This window comes from Lathyrus oleraceus, chromosome 1, assembly GCF_024323335.1.
Source record: "Lathyrus oleraceus cultivar Zhongwan6 chromosome 1, CAAS_Psat_ZW6_1.0, whole genome shotgun sequence".
Taxonomy (NCBI): domain Eukaryota; kingdom Viridiplantae; phylum Streptophyta; class Magnoliopsida; order Fabales; family Fabaceae; genus Lathyrus; species Lathyrus oleraceus.
Window position 1 is genome coordinate 383,879,992 of NC_066579.1, and position 17,533 is coordinate 383,897,524.

Below are 17,533 nucleotides of genomic sequence, written 5' to 3' on the forward strand. Positions count from 1 at the left end.
TTACGAAATTAATCATCTTATTTTAAATTCAAATAATTTTGATATTTTTTTATATTAGTTTTATAAAAAAAATCAATAAGATATTCATTTTATAACTTATATTTTAATTTATAAAATTTCACAATAAATTTATATATGATAATTTGTTATATTTCACAGAAAATTTATTATTTAAAAATAAAAATAAAAGATTTTAAATAAAAAATATATAAAAAAAAGAAATTAAAACTGATTAAATTTAAAATAGAATTAAACCTATTATTTATTAATGTTAATTTGGTGTTTTTTGAAACTTCGGTTCTTGGCTGACCACGTCACTCTCGGTTGCAAACAACAAGAAGCCGCAAAGTTCTATTACTACAAACTTCCCCTGTTTTCAAAATGGTGTTTGCAGTAACAATAACAATGAATTAATCTATCCAAGTTCGCGTCGAAGAAAAACAACCACACCAACAAGCCTCAGTTTAATAATGGGTCAGGCATTTCGTCGAGCATCTGGAAGAATCCGTTCCGCATCTGAAACCGACACGTCATCATTGTCAAAGCCTAAGATCACCATCGACCACCGACCTCCGTCCAAGGTTGCCGCTGACAAGGCGGTGGAGAGCTCCAACGCCGCAAAACTAGACTCTTTGAACGACGGTTAGTGTTTCTCTCTTTCTTTGGGTTTTCGGTTGGTTGGTTAGGGTTATGTCATTGCAAAAGAAAATTGTTCGTTCCACTGGCCCTAGGATATGCTTGGTTTTGCTGAAAATAGGTAGTAGAAAACGGGGAGGTAAAATTTTGTGATACTGCTTTCATATTTCATGGTTGTTGATAGTGTTTTCATCTGTTGGCTTAAGATGATCGTCCTAAAGCTAATCTGGACAACGTCCTAGAAGAAAGAGATCCCAAATTTGATGCTATGCTTGGTCAAATGCTTGGTAGGATTACATCAAAGCCTGGGGGGAAACCTGAAATGGGTGAGGTGAGCTTGTGGAAACTTACTCCTTTCGTGTAGTTGAAATTGATGCAGAAATTCTTTGATGTTGTGTGTAATGTATGCTTACCAGTTTTGATGTTTACACCATTGAACTCTGCCATTTTATAGTGTCTTTTTTCCATACATTGTATAGTTTTTTTTATACATGCAATTTATTTCCTCTTCACCCTTTTGTGATGGAATAGTATTAAATGTTGATCTTTGTAGGCTAGCCGAGAAGATAGTATAATAGACATTTAATACTGATGAAATCCCATTTCTGTATATTGGCTCCTTCTATTCGATAGAAGGAAGAATAAACCACCAAACCTTGTGGGGTTGGTTACATAGTTTGGATGATGCCATAATTCTCTATCATGTATTAAGTTCAAAGATAATTCGGATGAAAAGAAATCTGCCCAAGTAATCCTATCTCTGATTGTATGTTATGAATTAATTAATACTTGCTTGAAATACGTTGTTGTTGTATAATTTATGTTTAGTATATTCCAGTACATAGAGAAATCTCTCCACTGTTCATCATAGTAAATGTTGGGTTTATGGTTTCTGTCATTGTTTATTCATGGTACTTGGACAATGCTGTAGTAACATAACAGACTAGACTTAACTTTGCTGCTCACTTGACATTTGTTTGTATCAAGCTTATTTTACAGAGAGAGAAATAGACCCTTTCAAGAGTTTCCTGAGAACTTTTAATTAAGAAAAATTGTCTTCAAAATTACTCAGTTACCTCTTACCAGTGACTAACAGTTTCAAATGTCTTCCTTTTTATTTTTAGTGCATAGTTTACTGAGACAAACTTGTCTTACTATTTGGTGATATTGTTACAGGCATCTGTGGTTGAAAAGCGTAATAGGCCCATGCCAAAATTGCGAAATACAAAACCAAATTCTGGTCAATATGATGAAAGACCGGTTCCTGCAGGCACTTTAAATGTAGCACAATTGCGCCATATCATCCTCTTGCAGGAAGGAAAAGCCGATGATCACAATGGGCCTATGGACGTTCACCAGATTGCAGAAAAATTCGGAGTTGAGGTTGTTCAGATTCAGAAAATCTTGCAATTCCTGTCTCATCCTCCAGAGGGAAGAAGCGAAGATAAGAACAAAACACCAAGATAAATGGCTTTACCACTGCATTGATATTGCTTCCTATTTGATTAAAGGATACTCTAAATAGAATTGTAGTGTGCACTAAGTTTTGTGCAATGAAAAGTATACTCAGTCGTCATCAACAGAAAAGTGATTGCCATACTCTAGTCTCAGATCTTTATTGAACTGTAATGGCTGTATTAAGAAGTGCTAGTGCAGGCCGAGTACTTGATTTTTGTCAAGATTTTTGTAATATCAACAATTAAATTTGTTCTTGTGATGGAAATTTACTTTATAGAGGGAGTTGTAATAAGGGTTTGTAACCAAATGGCTGAAATCGTCTTCATTTTTCTGTGATTCACAGCAATCTACTTTATTGAATTCTTTTATATCTATTTAAGGAAGAGCAAAATTGAGATTTTGATTTGCAACAATATAGTATATGTTTATATTCTTTCCTTGTATGATATATCCACGACATATTGAGCTTGAACGTCATCAGGGAAAGCCACTATATCAAAATCAGAATCTATTTGTTTCTGAAGTTAGAAATGATGAATATTAACCATGTTACACTGGTCTGGTCGGAAGTGTCACTATGAAATCAGCTTCAGCTTTGATTGTATCGTCAAAACAAGACAACAAACAACTAATCATAGGCATAATGATTAAAACTTACTTCCCATAATAGTGATAGAATAGAATATTTGATTATTATTAGTCATAAATAATTTCCTATAATTAGGATTGTATCATAATTACATACGTTACACATTGTTGTATATATACCCTATTCAGATTAATGAAAAGGCAACGCATTCCATTAATCTCTTACATGGTATCAGAAAAACAAAACAGAAGCGTTCCTCATTCTCCTTCGTGAAGCAGCCGCCGCCGCCTTCCTCATTCTCCTTCGTGAAGCAGCCGCCGCCGCCGCCACCGGACCTTCGTCCTCTACATACCGCCGATGCCGCCGCCACAGGACCTTCGTCCTCTACATACCGCCGCCGCCGAACACATCCTCTTTTCTGTTCGCGCCGCCGCCGTCGCACCACCGTGCACGAAAACCACCGCCGAATCCGCGGATTGTTTTGGTTCTTCGCCTCTGTTCGCAATTCAGATCTCCTTTCTTTTGGGTTTCACATCTCTGTTCCGACGATAGCACACCACAACGCCGTGATTTCTCTCCTCTGCGCGTCCGTGTTGTCCACTGTTGTTGTATTCTACTCGTGAATTGTTACTGTGAAACAAGAAGCAGTCATGTCTGATTCCGAAAACAGCAATAGCGACCACAATACTCAGAAAACTCCCACTGTAGCCAATGTTTCCGAGCAGTCCGTCGCTGCCACCGGTGTTTCAAAACATGATTTTCATCCCGCTCTTGCTGTCTCCAACATTAGGAACCACATTCCTATTATTCTTGAGATGGAAAAAGATCAGTATGGAACATGGGCCGAGCTTTTCCGAATTCATGCTCGCTCACATCGAGTCTTGCATCACATTGTTCCATCTACGGAAAAAGCACCTCCAGCCCCTACCGATGCCGAGCATGAACAATGGACCACTCTTGATGCCACCGTTCTCCAGTGGATTTATTCCACCATTTCTACTGATTTGCTGACCACTATCCTGGAACCCAACTCGACTGCAGTAGAAGCTTGGAATCGCTTAGAAGATATCTTTCAGGACAACCAAAATGCTCGAGCTGTCACTCTTGAGCAAGAGTTTTCTAACACTCGTATGGAGGATTTTCCAAATGTCTCTGCTTACTGTCAGCGTCTTAAGATGCTTTCTGATCAATTGAGAAATGTCTGCTCCCCTGTCAACAATCATCGTCTTGTCCTTCAGCTGATATCGGGTCTCCCAGAAGCTTACCGTAGTGTTGCCACCTTGATTCGCCAGAGTAATCCTCTCCCTGCATTCTATCAGGCTCGTTCAATGCTCACTTTGGAAGAAGCCGGTATGGCTAAGATGGCAAACACAGGCTCTCATGCTGCCATGCACACCACTCAGTCAAAACCTATTGAAGACACCTCTCAGCGTGGCAACCGCCGCCCCAACAACCGTTCTCGTTCTCGTGGCAACCAGAGCCGCGGAGGGGGACGCAATAACCGCAGTGGTCCTCAGCCTGGAGCTCCCAACACTCCTCCATCATGGTCCTCTCCTCCTTGGCAGCAGCAACAACAGTACCCAGCTTGGCAACCATGGGGTTGGACTCCACCACCATGGGCTATGCCACCGTGTCCATATCCCACCTCTCAGTGGGCACGCCCTGCCGGTCCTCCTAAGCAACCAGGCATTCTAGGACAACGTCCTCAAGTGTATGCAGCCTCTACCTCCTCTCAGATACCGACAGACATTGAGACCGCAATGCACACAATGTCACTCCACACTCCTGACAATCAGTGGTACATGGATACGGGCGCAACATCTCACACAGCTGCATCACAAGGTAATCTCTCGTCTTATTTTCCTATAAGTAATTCAAATCAGAAAGTTATTGTTGGCAGTGGCCATGAAATTCCAATTCACGGCACCGGACACACACAAATAACCACATCTCACCAACCACTTCACCTTAAACATGTCCTGCATGCCCCGAAAATTATTAAAAATTTAATTTCTGTGAGACGACTCACCACTGACAACAATGTTTCTGTTTCCTTTGACCCTTTTGGTTTTACTGTCTCTGACTTTCAGACGGGGATCTCCCTTCTCAAATGTGACAGTCGTGGAGATCTTTATCCAGTTACCACTTCTCCTAGTTTTGCCGGTCTCACTTCCAGTCTCTGGCATAGTCGTCTTGGTCATCCTGGCGTGTCTGTTTTAAATTCCCTTCGCAAAAATAAGTTCATATGTTGTGAACCTTTTAATTCTTCTGTTGTTTGTGACTCTTGTGTTTTAGGCAAACAGGTTAAATTGCCATTTTTTTATTCTCAAACTACGACCTTGATGCCTTTTGATATTTTACATAGTGATTTATGGACGTCTCCAATTTTAAGCTCTGCTGGTCATAAATATTATGTATTATACTTAGATGATTTTACAAACTTCTTGTGGACTTTTCCTATTAGCAGAAAATCCCATGTGTTTGAAACGTTCAAGTCACTTACTCAACTCATTCAAACTCAATTTTCAAAAAAAGTCAAAACATTTCAATGTGACAATGGCGGTGAATATAATAATGAGCCTTTTCAAAAGTATTGCACAGATCATGGTCTAATTTTTCGTTTCTCTTGTCCACACACATCCTCACAAAATGGGAAAGCGGAACGTAAAATAAGAACCATTAATAATATGATACGCACTATGCTAGCTCATTCTTATGTCCCCCCCTCATTTTGGCATCATGCTCTCCTCATGGCAACTTATTTGTTAAATATTATTCCCTGTAAAACACGTCATAATCAGTCACCAACACAACTTCTGTATCGTCGTGATCCCACATACACACACCTTCGAGTCTTTGGTTGTCTATGTTATCCATTATTCCCGTCGTCTACCATCAATAAGTTACAACCCCGCTCTACTCCGTGTGTCTTCTTGGGTTATCCACCGAATCATAGAGGTTACAAGTGTTTTGATTTGTCTAATAGAAAATTAATAATTTCAAGGCATGTTATCTTTGATGAAACTCAATTTCCCTTCACCAAGATACACTCCCCTTCATCTCACTCTTATCAATTCCTAGATGATGACCATCACCCCTACCTTATACATCAGTGGCAAAATCAAATTTCACCACCTATTGCACATAACCAATCAACACCCACAAGCAAAATTGACCAGCCACTCCCCTCAATAAACCAACAATCATCATCTCCTACCTCTCAGACCAACCCACCGACTCCAATAAACTCTCCCACATCACCACAAATTCAACAACATCCACCTCCACTTACACGAACCATCACCACACGTAGCATGAAAGGCATTGTTAAACCCCGCAAAATATTTAACTTATCAATCTCTCACTCCGACCACACCATCTCTCCCATACCTAAAAATCCTAAACTAGCCTTATCAGACCCGAATTGGAAATCTGCAATGCAATCTGAATTTGATGCTCTTATTAGAAATAAGACGTGGGATTTAGTTCCCCGTCCTTGTGATGCTAATCTTATTCGATGTATGTGGATTTTTAGACATAAGAAGAATTCTGATGGCTCCTTTGAGCGTTATAAGGCTCGTCTTGTAGGTGATGGCAGGTCACAGATTGCAGGTGTGGATTGTGATGAGACTTTCAGCCCCGTGGTGAAACCAGCTACCATTCGAACAGTGCTCAGCATTGCTCTATCCAAATCATGACCCATTCATCAACTGGATGTCCAGAATGCATTTTTACATGGTGATCTTCATGAGACTGTTTACATGTATCAGCCATTGGGTTTTCGCGACCTCCGTCATCCAGATTATGTATGTCGGTTGAAGAAGTCATTGTATGGTCTTAAGCAAGCGCCCAGGGCATGGTACCAACGCTTTGCTGACTACGTCACCACTATTGGTTTTCATCATAGCACATCAGATCACTCTCTCTTCATATATCGACAAGGTTCAGACATCGCCTACATTTTGTTGTATGTAGACGACATCATCCTCATTACCTCCACTCAGGTCCTCTGCAAATCAATCATGTCACTCTTAGCATCTGAGTTTGCAATGAAGGATCTGGGTCCTCTGAGTTACTTTTTGGGTATTGCAGTATCTCGTTATCCTGGAGGTATGTTTCTCAGTCAAAGCACTTATGCTTCAGATATCATTGCACGTGCTGGCATGGCGTCTTGTAAACCGTCAGCCACTCCTGTTGACACCAAACAGAAACTCAGCACCTCCTCCGGCACTTCTTATGAGGATCCTTCCATGTATCGGAGTCTTGCAGGGGTCCTACAATATCTCACCTTCACTCGACCTGACATATCATATGCTGTTCAGCAAGTTTGTCTTCATATGCACGCCCCTCGCACGGAACACATGCTTGCTCTTAAGCGCATTTTGCGCTATGTTCAGGGCACCTTACATTTTGGATTACATTTATCACCATCTCCTATTACAAAACTGATCTCCTACACTGACGCTGATTGGGGTGGATGTCCTGACACCAGACGGTCTACATCTGGTTACTGTGTTTTTCTAGGGGACAACCTTATTTCTTGGTCTTCAAAAAGACAACCTACTCTCTCCCGTTCTAGTGCTGAAGCCGAATATAGGGGAGTTGCCAATGTTGTCTCAGAATCGTGTTGGATTCGCAATCTTCTCCTAGAACTCCATTTTCCTATTCCTCAGGCCACTTTGGTGTATTGTGACAATGTTAGTGCCATCTATCTATCTGGTAATCCTGTGCAGCATCAGCGCACTAAGCATATTGAGATGGACATTCATTTTGTTCGGGAAAAGGTCGTGCGTGGTCAGGCTCGCGTCCTTCATGTCCCATCCAGACATCAGATTGCAGACATCTTCACCAAAGGACTTCCTCGCATTCTCTTTGATGATTTTCGGACCAGTCTAAGCGTCCGTGAACCTCCCGCTTCGACTGTGGGGGTGTGATAGAATAGAATATTTGATTATTATTAGTCATAAATAATTTCCTATAATTAGGATTGTATCATAATTACATACGTTACACATTGTTGTATATATACTCTATTCAGATTAATGAAAAGGCAACGCATTCCATTAATCTCTTACAAATAGCAAGGACCGCAGCCAGGATCAATGCTCAGAAATTTTATAGACAAATTTTTAGAGCATGTTTATAATTAAGCACACAAGTTTTATTTCTTATTGCTTCTGCCTTAAACTGATACAAGACATCCCCTTTTATAGCTAAGGAGACATCAAAAGACAGTAAAGACACTATTTACAAACATGTCATCATAAACATTATTGCAATGTTTTTTATAAATGGCTGACACTTTTATTATCGAAGGAATACATTATTGAAGTACTTTTGCCTAAAAGACAAAACACAACTATTCATAAAACACACTTGTGACACCTATGTCAAATCGGTCTTTAAATTATACCAAACTTTCTTCAATTTTCTTCAATTTCTTGTAGGAAATCTCTAATATATTTAATTATACCAAGAAAAGATTAGGATAAAAAAAATTGGAGAAAACTCGGGTCAAACTCCTCAGCAGAAACAAAATTCCTCAATAAAAGTCGAGTCATCGGAAGGATGCGTGGAAGAAACCCAAAGGAAAATGTTTGGTGACATGTGGCAGTATGAGTCACCTTGCTATCTAGATTAGGTGTCACAATTTTGTTTTATGAATAGTTGTTTTACCTTTTTAAGAAAAAAATACTACAATAGTATATCTGCTCAATCATAAAGGGGTCGATCATTTGTAAAAAGCATTTCAATAGTGCCTTATAAGTAGTGGTTTTCCTGTCTTTTGTTTATCTCATTGACTATAAAAGAGGACGTCTTGTATCGTTGAAACAGAAGCAATAAGAAATTTCTCTCTAAAAGCTTTAGGTTATTATGTTCTTAGCATAATTTCCTCATGGATGCAATTATGCTCTATACTTGTCTCAAAAGTAAGAATTTTGTGTATCAAAAAACATTTCACCATCTATCTATGGTATGGTCTCACTATTATGGGATGCCGCTAACATAGGATGTTAGTTTTCTGACCATTGATCCGGTCCTCGCTATTATGTGATGTCTTATGGGATTGGATGTCAGTTTTTATATGTGATGTCTTATGTGATGGGATGTCAGTTTTTAGACGTTGAGACTTTGTTATAATGTATGCTAAATCTCAAAGAAGGGGATGCTTTGGAAATTTGAAATCACTTTAACAAGAATAGTAACTATCTCAGTAGCTGAGGCACACCATTTAGGAAAAGGAAGATGTGTCACTTATGCAACATTTTAACTTTTATCATAACCTGATTTCCACATTAAAATAAATTGAATCTTATCAGATAATGCTGTATATTTGAATTAAACCATCAAGAGATGATTAAGTGAGAAAACATAAGGAAACAATCATAAAAACCTGTCCCTTCTCTTGGAGTATAAGAAAAAAATCAAGTCAAAAAAATAGACTCCAGCCAATCTGATGTCAATTCATAAGCAACAAAAGTTACAGCACCGGCTGGTGCAGCTTTAACAGTAGATGGAACTATCCCCTTATACAAACCAGCCCAACCCTCCATTCGTATATCTGTTTCAAGCCGTCAAACATATTTTTATATGCACGATGTTCAAGCCGAGCTCCATATCTTGGATGCCTTTGTAGACCTTCAATCTGCATCACAAAGTATAAAGATCCATATCTATCATATCCCAAGACATCAGAGCAATTCTGACATCATTTAACCAACACAAGGCCAACACAAGTTTACGAAAATATTTTTCATTCAAATTATACCTGAAATCTTTTCTTGACTACATCAAGTGGATGACAGACAAGCTTGGCACATGTTCCTGCTGCTAGCCCACACAGGAAAAGCTGAAAGCTCGAGAGGCTCTCCTCTGCAGCAGTATTTGAATATTGAGCATGATTCCACACCTATACGCAATATAAAAGAACAGGTATCAGACAATTGATAGCTAGGAAGTAAAATTAGAGCATTCATCAGCCCTGTGATAGAATCCAACTCTATCTATATGGATGTTGCAATTTACGAATAAACCAAATATGAGTTGAAAGTTTAATGTTTCCTTTCTTCAGCTATACTTTAATCATGCAGAAATGCAGACCCGGAAGTCCTAATCTAGGTTTGAGGCGTAAACATGATTAACAGCTTAGAGCTTCAGACACAGATTTAATAATACAAAATACTGTCTAGGTTTTGCTAATGCAAAATTAATAGCTAGTAGAAGGGAACAGATTCCTCTTTAATTGGAAAAAAAACTTTAGGGAATCTCAATGGTGAAAATAAGTTCTGAACATAGTTCTGAAAAATATGGATGGTAAAATTCAACAGCATAGTGGTGCAATTTCAAAAAATGAAATCAAGATTCAACTGCATTAGAGGAAGAGCAAGACCAAATAAGTTGGAAACTTTCATAACAGAAATGACACAATATTACGCCATTCTTTGATCCATGTAATCGATCCCACCTAGTATGAAAAGACTTTGGTTGCTGTAAGATTCAATATGAAACAAAGTAACCCTTGTAAACAAACAATAACTTACCATTGGAAAAAGGGACTGCAAATAACCAATTGACGTATTTTGTAACACTATAGTTCTTCTAGAATCATTTCACGTCAATGAAGATTGTAATATGATGGTACAAGACAAGGAAAAGTTGGCTAGAATAATACTACAAAATATAAAAAGACCATAACGTTTCGCAACAACCAAATGACACCCAATACATGCAGGGTATATTTATGTCAACTAAATATAAATGACACCTCAAATATAAGGACTGAAATTTTACCATGGCCCAACGTTTGAATGTATCATAAGTGCCGAATTGTAGGCCTGCATAAGGTATAATCTCAACTAGTGTCGGTGACAAACCGGAATACAAGCCTCGAAACCCACGAGTCCGAAGAATATGAATGGATGCTGACCTCATGTTTGGATAAACCTATGCTAGGGAAGTATTAGCATAACATGTAAACAAAATAATATACACAACCACCACCATAAGGTATAATCTCAACTATTTTCAGGGTGAAACACAAACAAAGCGCATTACTAATGAAGAAAATAGTAGTTGTGTCATGTCATAACTGTCAAAGACATAATCGTGCCGTACACTTTATGGACACTTCTACTTGTATTTTGCATATTTTTACTTTTTGACTTGTATACCAAATAAGATGAGAATACCACAATAATAAGATAAATAGTATTTCAATATATCTATAATAACTCTTTCTTTTTCTTCTTTGGATTTCAGATTATAGTTAAATATGCATTTGATAGTTGATACTAATTCTATGTGTTATATGTGACAGTCATGTCTCCCGCAATTTTAAAAATATGCAGTATCCATGTTTCTTAGCTCATCACTGATTATAATAATGGTAAATTAGTGCTATGAAGCTCCTAGGGTTGTGAGGTTTAAGAAAGATTCAAATTCATTTGGGTCTATTGTAGGCAGTCTACACTGCAATTGCGAGATACTGATGCCATGAGTCAAATCCATGACCTCCTGGTCGCATGGCAATAACTTCCCGTTGCACTAAGACCCTTCTAATTACTGATTATAATATCATACAAATCTGGGGGTGGGGTCATATTAATGTAACAATTTGAATATGAATATCAGAGCTAGGGAAACAGATTCAAGACTCTTCTTTAATGCCATTAAAACAACCATGTTGTGGTGCCCTTCTAGGCATTCGCTAAACATAAGGTTTAACTTGGCTTTTCTACCACTAAAATAAAACATGAGATGAGATCTGACAAATCCCATGTGAAATACCATTAAGTTGACAAGAAAGAAACAAAGGCAAACACTCCTCACCCTCCCTAAAATTGGCAAAAAGATCTGATATGAATCAATTATCCCAAAAGCTTAAGTTGATATGTGAATACACGTGAATGGTTTTATATTACATCTATGACAATAGCCTTTAGGCTTGAAGCATGGAAATGCAAAGAAGTAGGACTGAGAATGTTGGTTCATCATGATAGCTGCTGGCATTTTCCTTCTCTGATTTTTAAAATACCAATATATGGTATAGTAACTTATTTCAAAATCATCTCATAATAACCTTGACTATTATTTAGTGCTCGTACCTTTGGTTCACCCTGAGAAGCTAATATAGTTCGAAGAAGATCAAATGGATATGACCCCACAGTAGCTGCACATCCAGCTAATGCCCCACTTACATAGGATAGATAAGGGCTCAGATTAATGTGATTCTCTGCAGCAACAGGAAATAAAACAATGAACAAAACAAATCTATAACAGGTAACCCAGTAGTAGTTAATTAATCACTAATATCTCGAAAGTGTACATTGGCACAACAATATATTTGTAAACTGTACCAAAAATAGATATCATTGAAATAAAATTCTAATTTAACAATATACTGTAATGACCATGAAGAGCTTTGGACCTAATTATTTAAAGCGATAACATTTCGACATATCCAATCAAATTCACCACCAATCTGAGTAGACTGGCACCCTATGAAATCCGGACTCGGACACGGACAGGGACACGAGGACCCCGCTAATGTAAAAATCATAGGACACGGACACGGTTATATATATTTTATATATTAATATAATAATACAATTTATGGACAAAGTTTGTAAAGAACTTAAACTGAGAAGCAAAATTTATGTTTATTTAAGATAAAACAATAAAAAATTCTTTCAACACTTTCAAACATGATAATTGATATTCATAGATATCTTGTGAAAATCGAAGCATGGTGTGCAAAGATAAAAATAATTTTGTGGAGACAAAAGCAATGACATATAAAAAAATAAGGAATCCTAATTGTGTTGTTTTTATAGTAAAGAAATGCAATATGAAAGCTAAAAAACCTACTCTTTTTTTTTAATTTTGAAAATTTTTTAGTAGGACTTTTTTTTTAACAAAAACTTCTGGAATTTTCGAAATTAGGTCGTATCCTTTATTTGAAATAAGGTGTCGTATCCGTGTCCGTAGCAATTAATTTTTTTTCGTTGGACACTTCAAAAACGTGTCTGATTCGTGTCATACGCGTGTCGGTGTCTGACACGTGTCCGACACGGCGACACACTATGTGAATGGCATGTCGGAGCTTCATAGCTGGCACCTAGTCTTTACTTTGCTCATCAAACTAATATGTTATGTTCGAATCAAATCTGAATATTCATTAGTAGGATTATAATTAGAAAACCAATATCAATAAATTTTATTGTATTTATTCTTTATGCTGTTATAAATAGATGTGATTGTAGCCTGATTTAGACATACAGAATCACAAATTCAACTTGGTATCTGGGCTAGGTCTGATCCCATTTGAACCGTCTCGGCACTATTCAGCTGTAGAATTCTCGAAATGGTTGGTAATATAATAATAGTTTTCTCTTTTTCAAGCAAGGTTTGAAATCATAGTTCTCTCTGTCTGAGTTTAGCCACCGTCAAGGTTACTCCTGATTTATTTCAGTTTGGACAATGGGTATCCAACAAAACCACAATCTGGTCTTAAAACCATAGTCGTGATAGTCTCACACGTAGATGTCATGTTAACTGTCCAATGTACGCGCCCCTGCATGTCACAGCAACCCCACTATTAGATTCACCAGAGTCAGATCGACCATATGGCGGCCATACGAAGAGGTTTTTCGATCTGCATCGATTTTCTGTCCTGGTTTCTGAAGTGTTGTCAGTTTTTTTATTTTTTGGCACGAGTTCACTGGTTCTTGTTCAAATATTTCTTGTTTCTTGGTTTTTGACGCATTTTATCTATCCATTGACTGATCATTGCTTCTTTACCGTTGTTTTTTGGTTCAATTTAATATCAGCACTGTTTTGGCATTTGGGTCTCTCTTTGGAGGTGCGTTTCACACCTTGCTAACTGTTTCACACCTTGTTTACTGTTTGTTAGTTTTTAGGCATTATAGACACTATGCAAATGTTCTGCACATTTCTTGACGAGTGCACATTACTTTCTTGTCTGGTTGTGCGTGTCTTTTTATTCATTTGTTGATAATTGGTTTCATCATTATCAATGGTTGTGCGTGTCTTTTCATTCAAGTTTGTTTGTTGATAATTGGTTTCATCATTATCAATGGCTGTGCGTGTCTTTTTATTCAAGTTTGTTTGTTGATAATTGGTTTCATCATTGTCAATAGTGTCGGTCACCAAAGTCAAGGTTGAGTCATTCGCACCAGTCATAGATAAAGACATGTCCCACTTAAGTTAGTTATTTTTTGGGAGTTCCGGTGTCAAACTATCATCATTGTTGAGTAACAGGCCCAATCACACACTTATGTGCTTGTTTCAAATAAAGGACAACATCAAAACCAAACATCGTCGCACCTATGTGTGGATGTAATCTGAGAAGCACGAACACTTATAGCAGTAAGCGTGTTGCGGTGTTAGTAAAGTCAGACAGGTGTCCTAAAAAAATGGTTTTTTTCTCTGCTTCGATATTCTTTGAATCAATGTAAGACAATCATACGAGGGTCGGGCAATTTAAGACTTATACATATTTTGAACAAATGTCACCCTTCTTAGAGTTAAACATGTATTGAAGCAATATCACTAAAAAATTAAAGACATCAATTTTAATTATAACATTTTTAACCCTTTTAATAATAGATGGAAAAATGAAATATCAAATACTATCATATATGTAGCAGTGTCGGTGTCCTATGCTTTTGAGATTATCGGTGTCGGAGTGTCTATGTCGTGTCGCGTCCTGGTATCCGTGTTGAAGTTCGTGCTTCATAGTTTGTAACAAACTTAGAGCTTAGTAAGCTTTAGTTTGAGGGGGAGTGTTAGAATTAAATAATCAAATCTTAATATTTATTATTAGGATTAGAATTAGAAAATCATATCAATAAATATTTTTGTATTTATTATATATGCTATTGTAAATAGAGGTGTATTATAAAAAAAGGTGGATTGTATTCTGGTTACACCTACAAAATCACAAATTCAACGTGTTACACTACTGAATAACAATTGGAATACAAAACAGAATACCTGTCTTGGATGAACCAGAGGCAAAAGTCTTCAATGTATGTAAAACAGTAAACTGTATAGCTGTATATGGCATTACCATGAGCAAAGCTGGCACATTACCCCTCCAAAAACCCTATAATATGTGAAATAAAAAGGGTAATCACATTTTTCCACAGAAAACAGGCCGATATAAATCATCCACAAGCTCTTTTTCTCAATTCAAGCATTGTTACATCTGCCAATGTTGCCATCAGCCAAAACCTTTTCAAGGTATATGGATATGGGAACAGAGAAAGGTTACTGAAGGAGAGAAGTAGAGTTGGGAGAAACTAAACAAAAATTATAGAAGCTCAATTATCCTACCCGTATGCCTTCGTCTCTAAAAATATCTTTGGTTGCTTGAAACATGCCAGTATATTTTGAGGGCTTAGAAACATCCCTGCGTAGTGAAGTCCAAGAGGAAGTGGGCTCTAGTTGAACCTGTGAATGAATGTGAATAACAGTTTATAACATCATAATACTACTGACATTGATAATAGAGCAAGCAACAATGACCAGCTAGTTATGAATCTAAGAACCTTAATCTCATGCAAAACTTCAAGACATTAACATGCATACACAAATCTTTTCATGCAGCCCCATGTCAATGCAATCATCCGGAGGCCATGGATTTTTAGTAAAATAATGTCAATCACAGGAATATCTGATATGTAAATCAAATTGAAAATCTTTTGATTCACTGACAAACAACTATCAAATTTTTATTAGTCAATAGACCCTTTTTAATATAATTTTAGAATACAGGGAAATGAAAGGATTTTTTTTACTATAATCCTATTCCCAATCAGACATGTAAAAAATTAACTTGAAAGTCAGAATCTCTCATCTAGACTTTGGACATAGAAAGCATAGCATTATCCATTTCTTTCACAACAGATTGTGTAAATTACGAGATCTAATATTCCAGCCATGCTAGTGCTCGATATCCACACTCCTTCAATTTACCAATATGCGTTAAAGTGTAAGCCGGCCTCAGTATGTCAGGTAAAATTGGCTCTTCTAACCATAAAATGCCAGTATTCATAGAGAAAGACATATTGCCGCACCAGAGATGTTGTTGATTCTTTTGTGTGTTATCCATGAAGTAAGAAAAAGATATATTGCCGCACCAAGAAGTTGTCAATTCTTGTGTACGTTATCCATTAAGTAAACATCAAAAATTATTTTGAAGCAAACATTTACACTCAAATGAGTACAATACTACTTTCCAAACTAAGATGTCTATCAAAAGAAAGGGATGAGAAAAAACATACATATACATACCATATGTTGAACCTCCCTGCCATTGCCTATCTACTTGTTTACCTTTTTTAAGGTCTTCCATTCCACACAAACCCATTTTTCCCCTTAAATAAACAACTCGTAAGTGGTTGTAAGTGGCAAAGCGCATGTATGGATTAACAGCAAGTTTGACGAGATTACGGTAGTACTGTCATTTTGTTGAATTTTCAAAGTGTAGTTTTTGCTAACATCACTATGGCCCGAGAACAATGTGACGATTCTGCCAAACTCACCACCAATCCAAACCGTGTTTCATTAAGGGTGTGTTTAGATTCAGTTATTTGAGATTACCTATTGCCATAAACACTTATTAAACTGTTTGAGAGAGTTTATGGAAACATCTTTTGATAAGTCCATAATCTGTTTTCTATATATTACCATAAGCTATCCTATCTCCTAAATAGCTTATGAAAACTAGTCTTAATTAAATAACTTATATGATCTTATTTTATGTTATAGAAATAACTAATATGATAAAAACTTATGCTATTATCATGACATAATTAATTTTTTTATCCAAACCAAGCCTAAGAAGAAAAAACATGGAGAAGAAATATGAAACTGTGATGAGCTGAAAGTAAAAACATACCTGGAATCTAATTTTAATAACATCAAGAGGCGACGTCACTGTCCGTGAAATAGCACCAGAAATGGCTCCAGCTGTGGAATTAATCATGGCCTGCTTCCACTGACTCGTCTCCTCCTTCATTGCCATTGACACCCTCCTTTTCTAACTACAACCTACAACACAATTAACAATTAACAATTCACAATTCACAATTCACACAAATAACATAAACCACAAAACGAATTATTCATCAATGCTTAAGCGAAATTAGGGTTATCTACGAAATACGTACCAGAAACTGAGATGGAGAAACCGGCAATGGATAAGGGAGAAGACATTGGGGAGAGAGGGAAACCGTTAAAACAATTGGCGCCTTTATTTGATTGCGACGGTTTAATGGCGGCGATGCGAGTTCTCCTCCTCCGTATGAGGCGCAGGAAATATAGCAGAGTCCAATACAGACGAAAAAAATTAATAATATTAATTAAGTTGAAAAATCGTGGTTTTGTTTTTTTATATAAAAAAGAAAATAAGAGTTGTTGTCTGAGAGAGTGATCGAAAGGGTGAAAGAAAGCTAGGTTATGCTTTTGCTCTGTTTCGTGTTGGTTTCCGTTGATGATGTCCTTTCAGTGACGTGGAAAATCTATCATTTGGATAAGCCTCTCCAAAAGCATGTTTTTAGTTGACTACTATTAATTGAGATTTAAAACAAAGTGTATAATAATTTAGGAATGTCATATCACTTTTATAATCATTTATTTTAAAATAAATTCAAAATACATTTTATTTTAAAATAAATTCAAAATACATTTTATTTTAAAATGTCATCCATATATATATATATATATATATATATATATATATATATATATATATATATATATATATATATATATATATATATATATATATATGTGTGTGTGTGTCAGGTTTACGATTTTTTTTAA

The 17,533-nt window shown here is 36.8% G+C and overlaps 1 protein-coding gene and 1 pseudogene across 1 annotated transcript; one reads left to right on the plus strand and one right to left on the minus strand.

Moving 5' to 3' along the window:
- The first annotated feature begins 292 nt into the window (after window positions 1-292).
- Window positions 293-2,462, plus strand: LOC127138497 (uncharacterized). The gene is made up of 3 exons (XM_051064963.1): window positions 293-642; window positions 843-967; window positions 1,813-2,462. The coding sequence occupies exons 1-3, from the start codon at window positions 471-473 to the stop codon at window positions 2,101-2,103; spliced, it is 588 nt and encodes a 195-aa protein (XP_050920920.1). The 5' UTR covers window positions 293-470; the 3' UTR covers window positions 2,104-2,462.
- Window positions 2,463-8,996: 6,534 nt separating this feature from the next.
- Window positions 8,997-17,205, minus strand: LOC127138515 (mitochondrial thiamine diphosphate carrier 2-like; annotated as a pseudogene).
- Window positions 17,206-17,533: the final 328 nt, after the last annotated feature.

Bases quoted from the DNA above. Each gene is read 5' to 3' on its own strand.
- LOC127138497 (XM_051064963.1), top strand. From the start codon at position 471: ATGGGTCAGGCATTTCGTCGAGCATCTGGAAGAATCCGTTCCGCATCT. The intron at 643-842 runs GTTAGTGTTTCT...TGTTGGCTTAAG, and splicing joins ACTAGACTCTTTGAACGACG to ATGATCGTCCTAAAGCTAAT. The intron at 968-1,812 runs GTGAGCTTGTGG...ATATTGTTACAG, and splicing joins GGAAACCTGAAATGGGTGAG to GCATCTGTGGTTGAAAAGCG.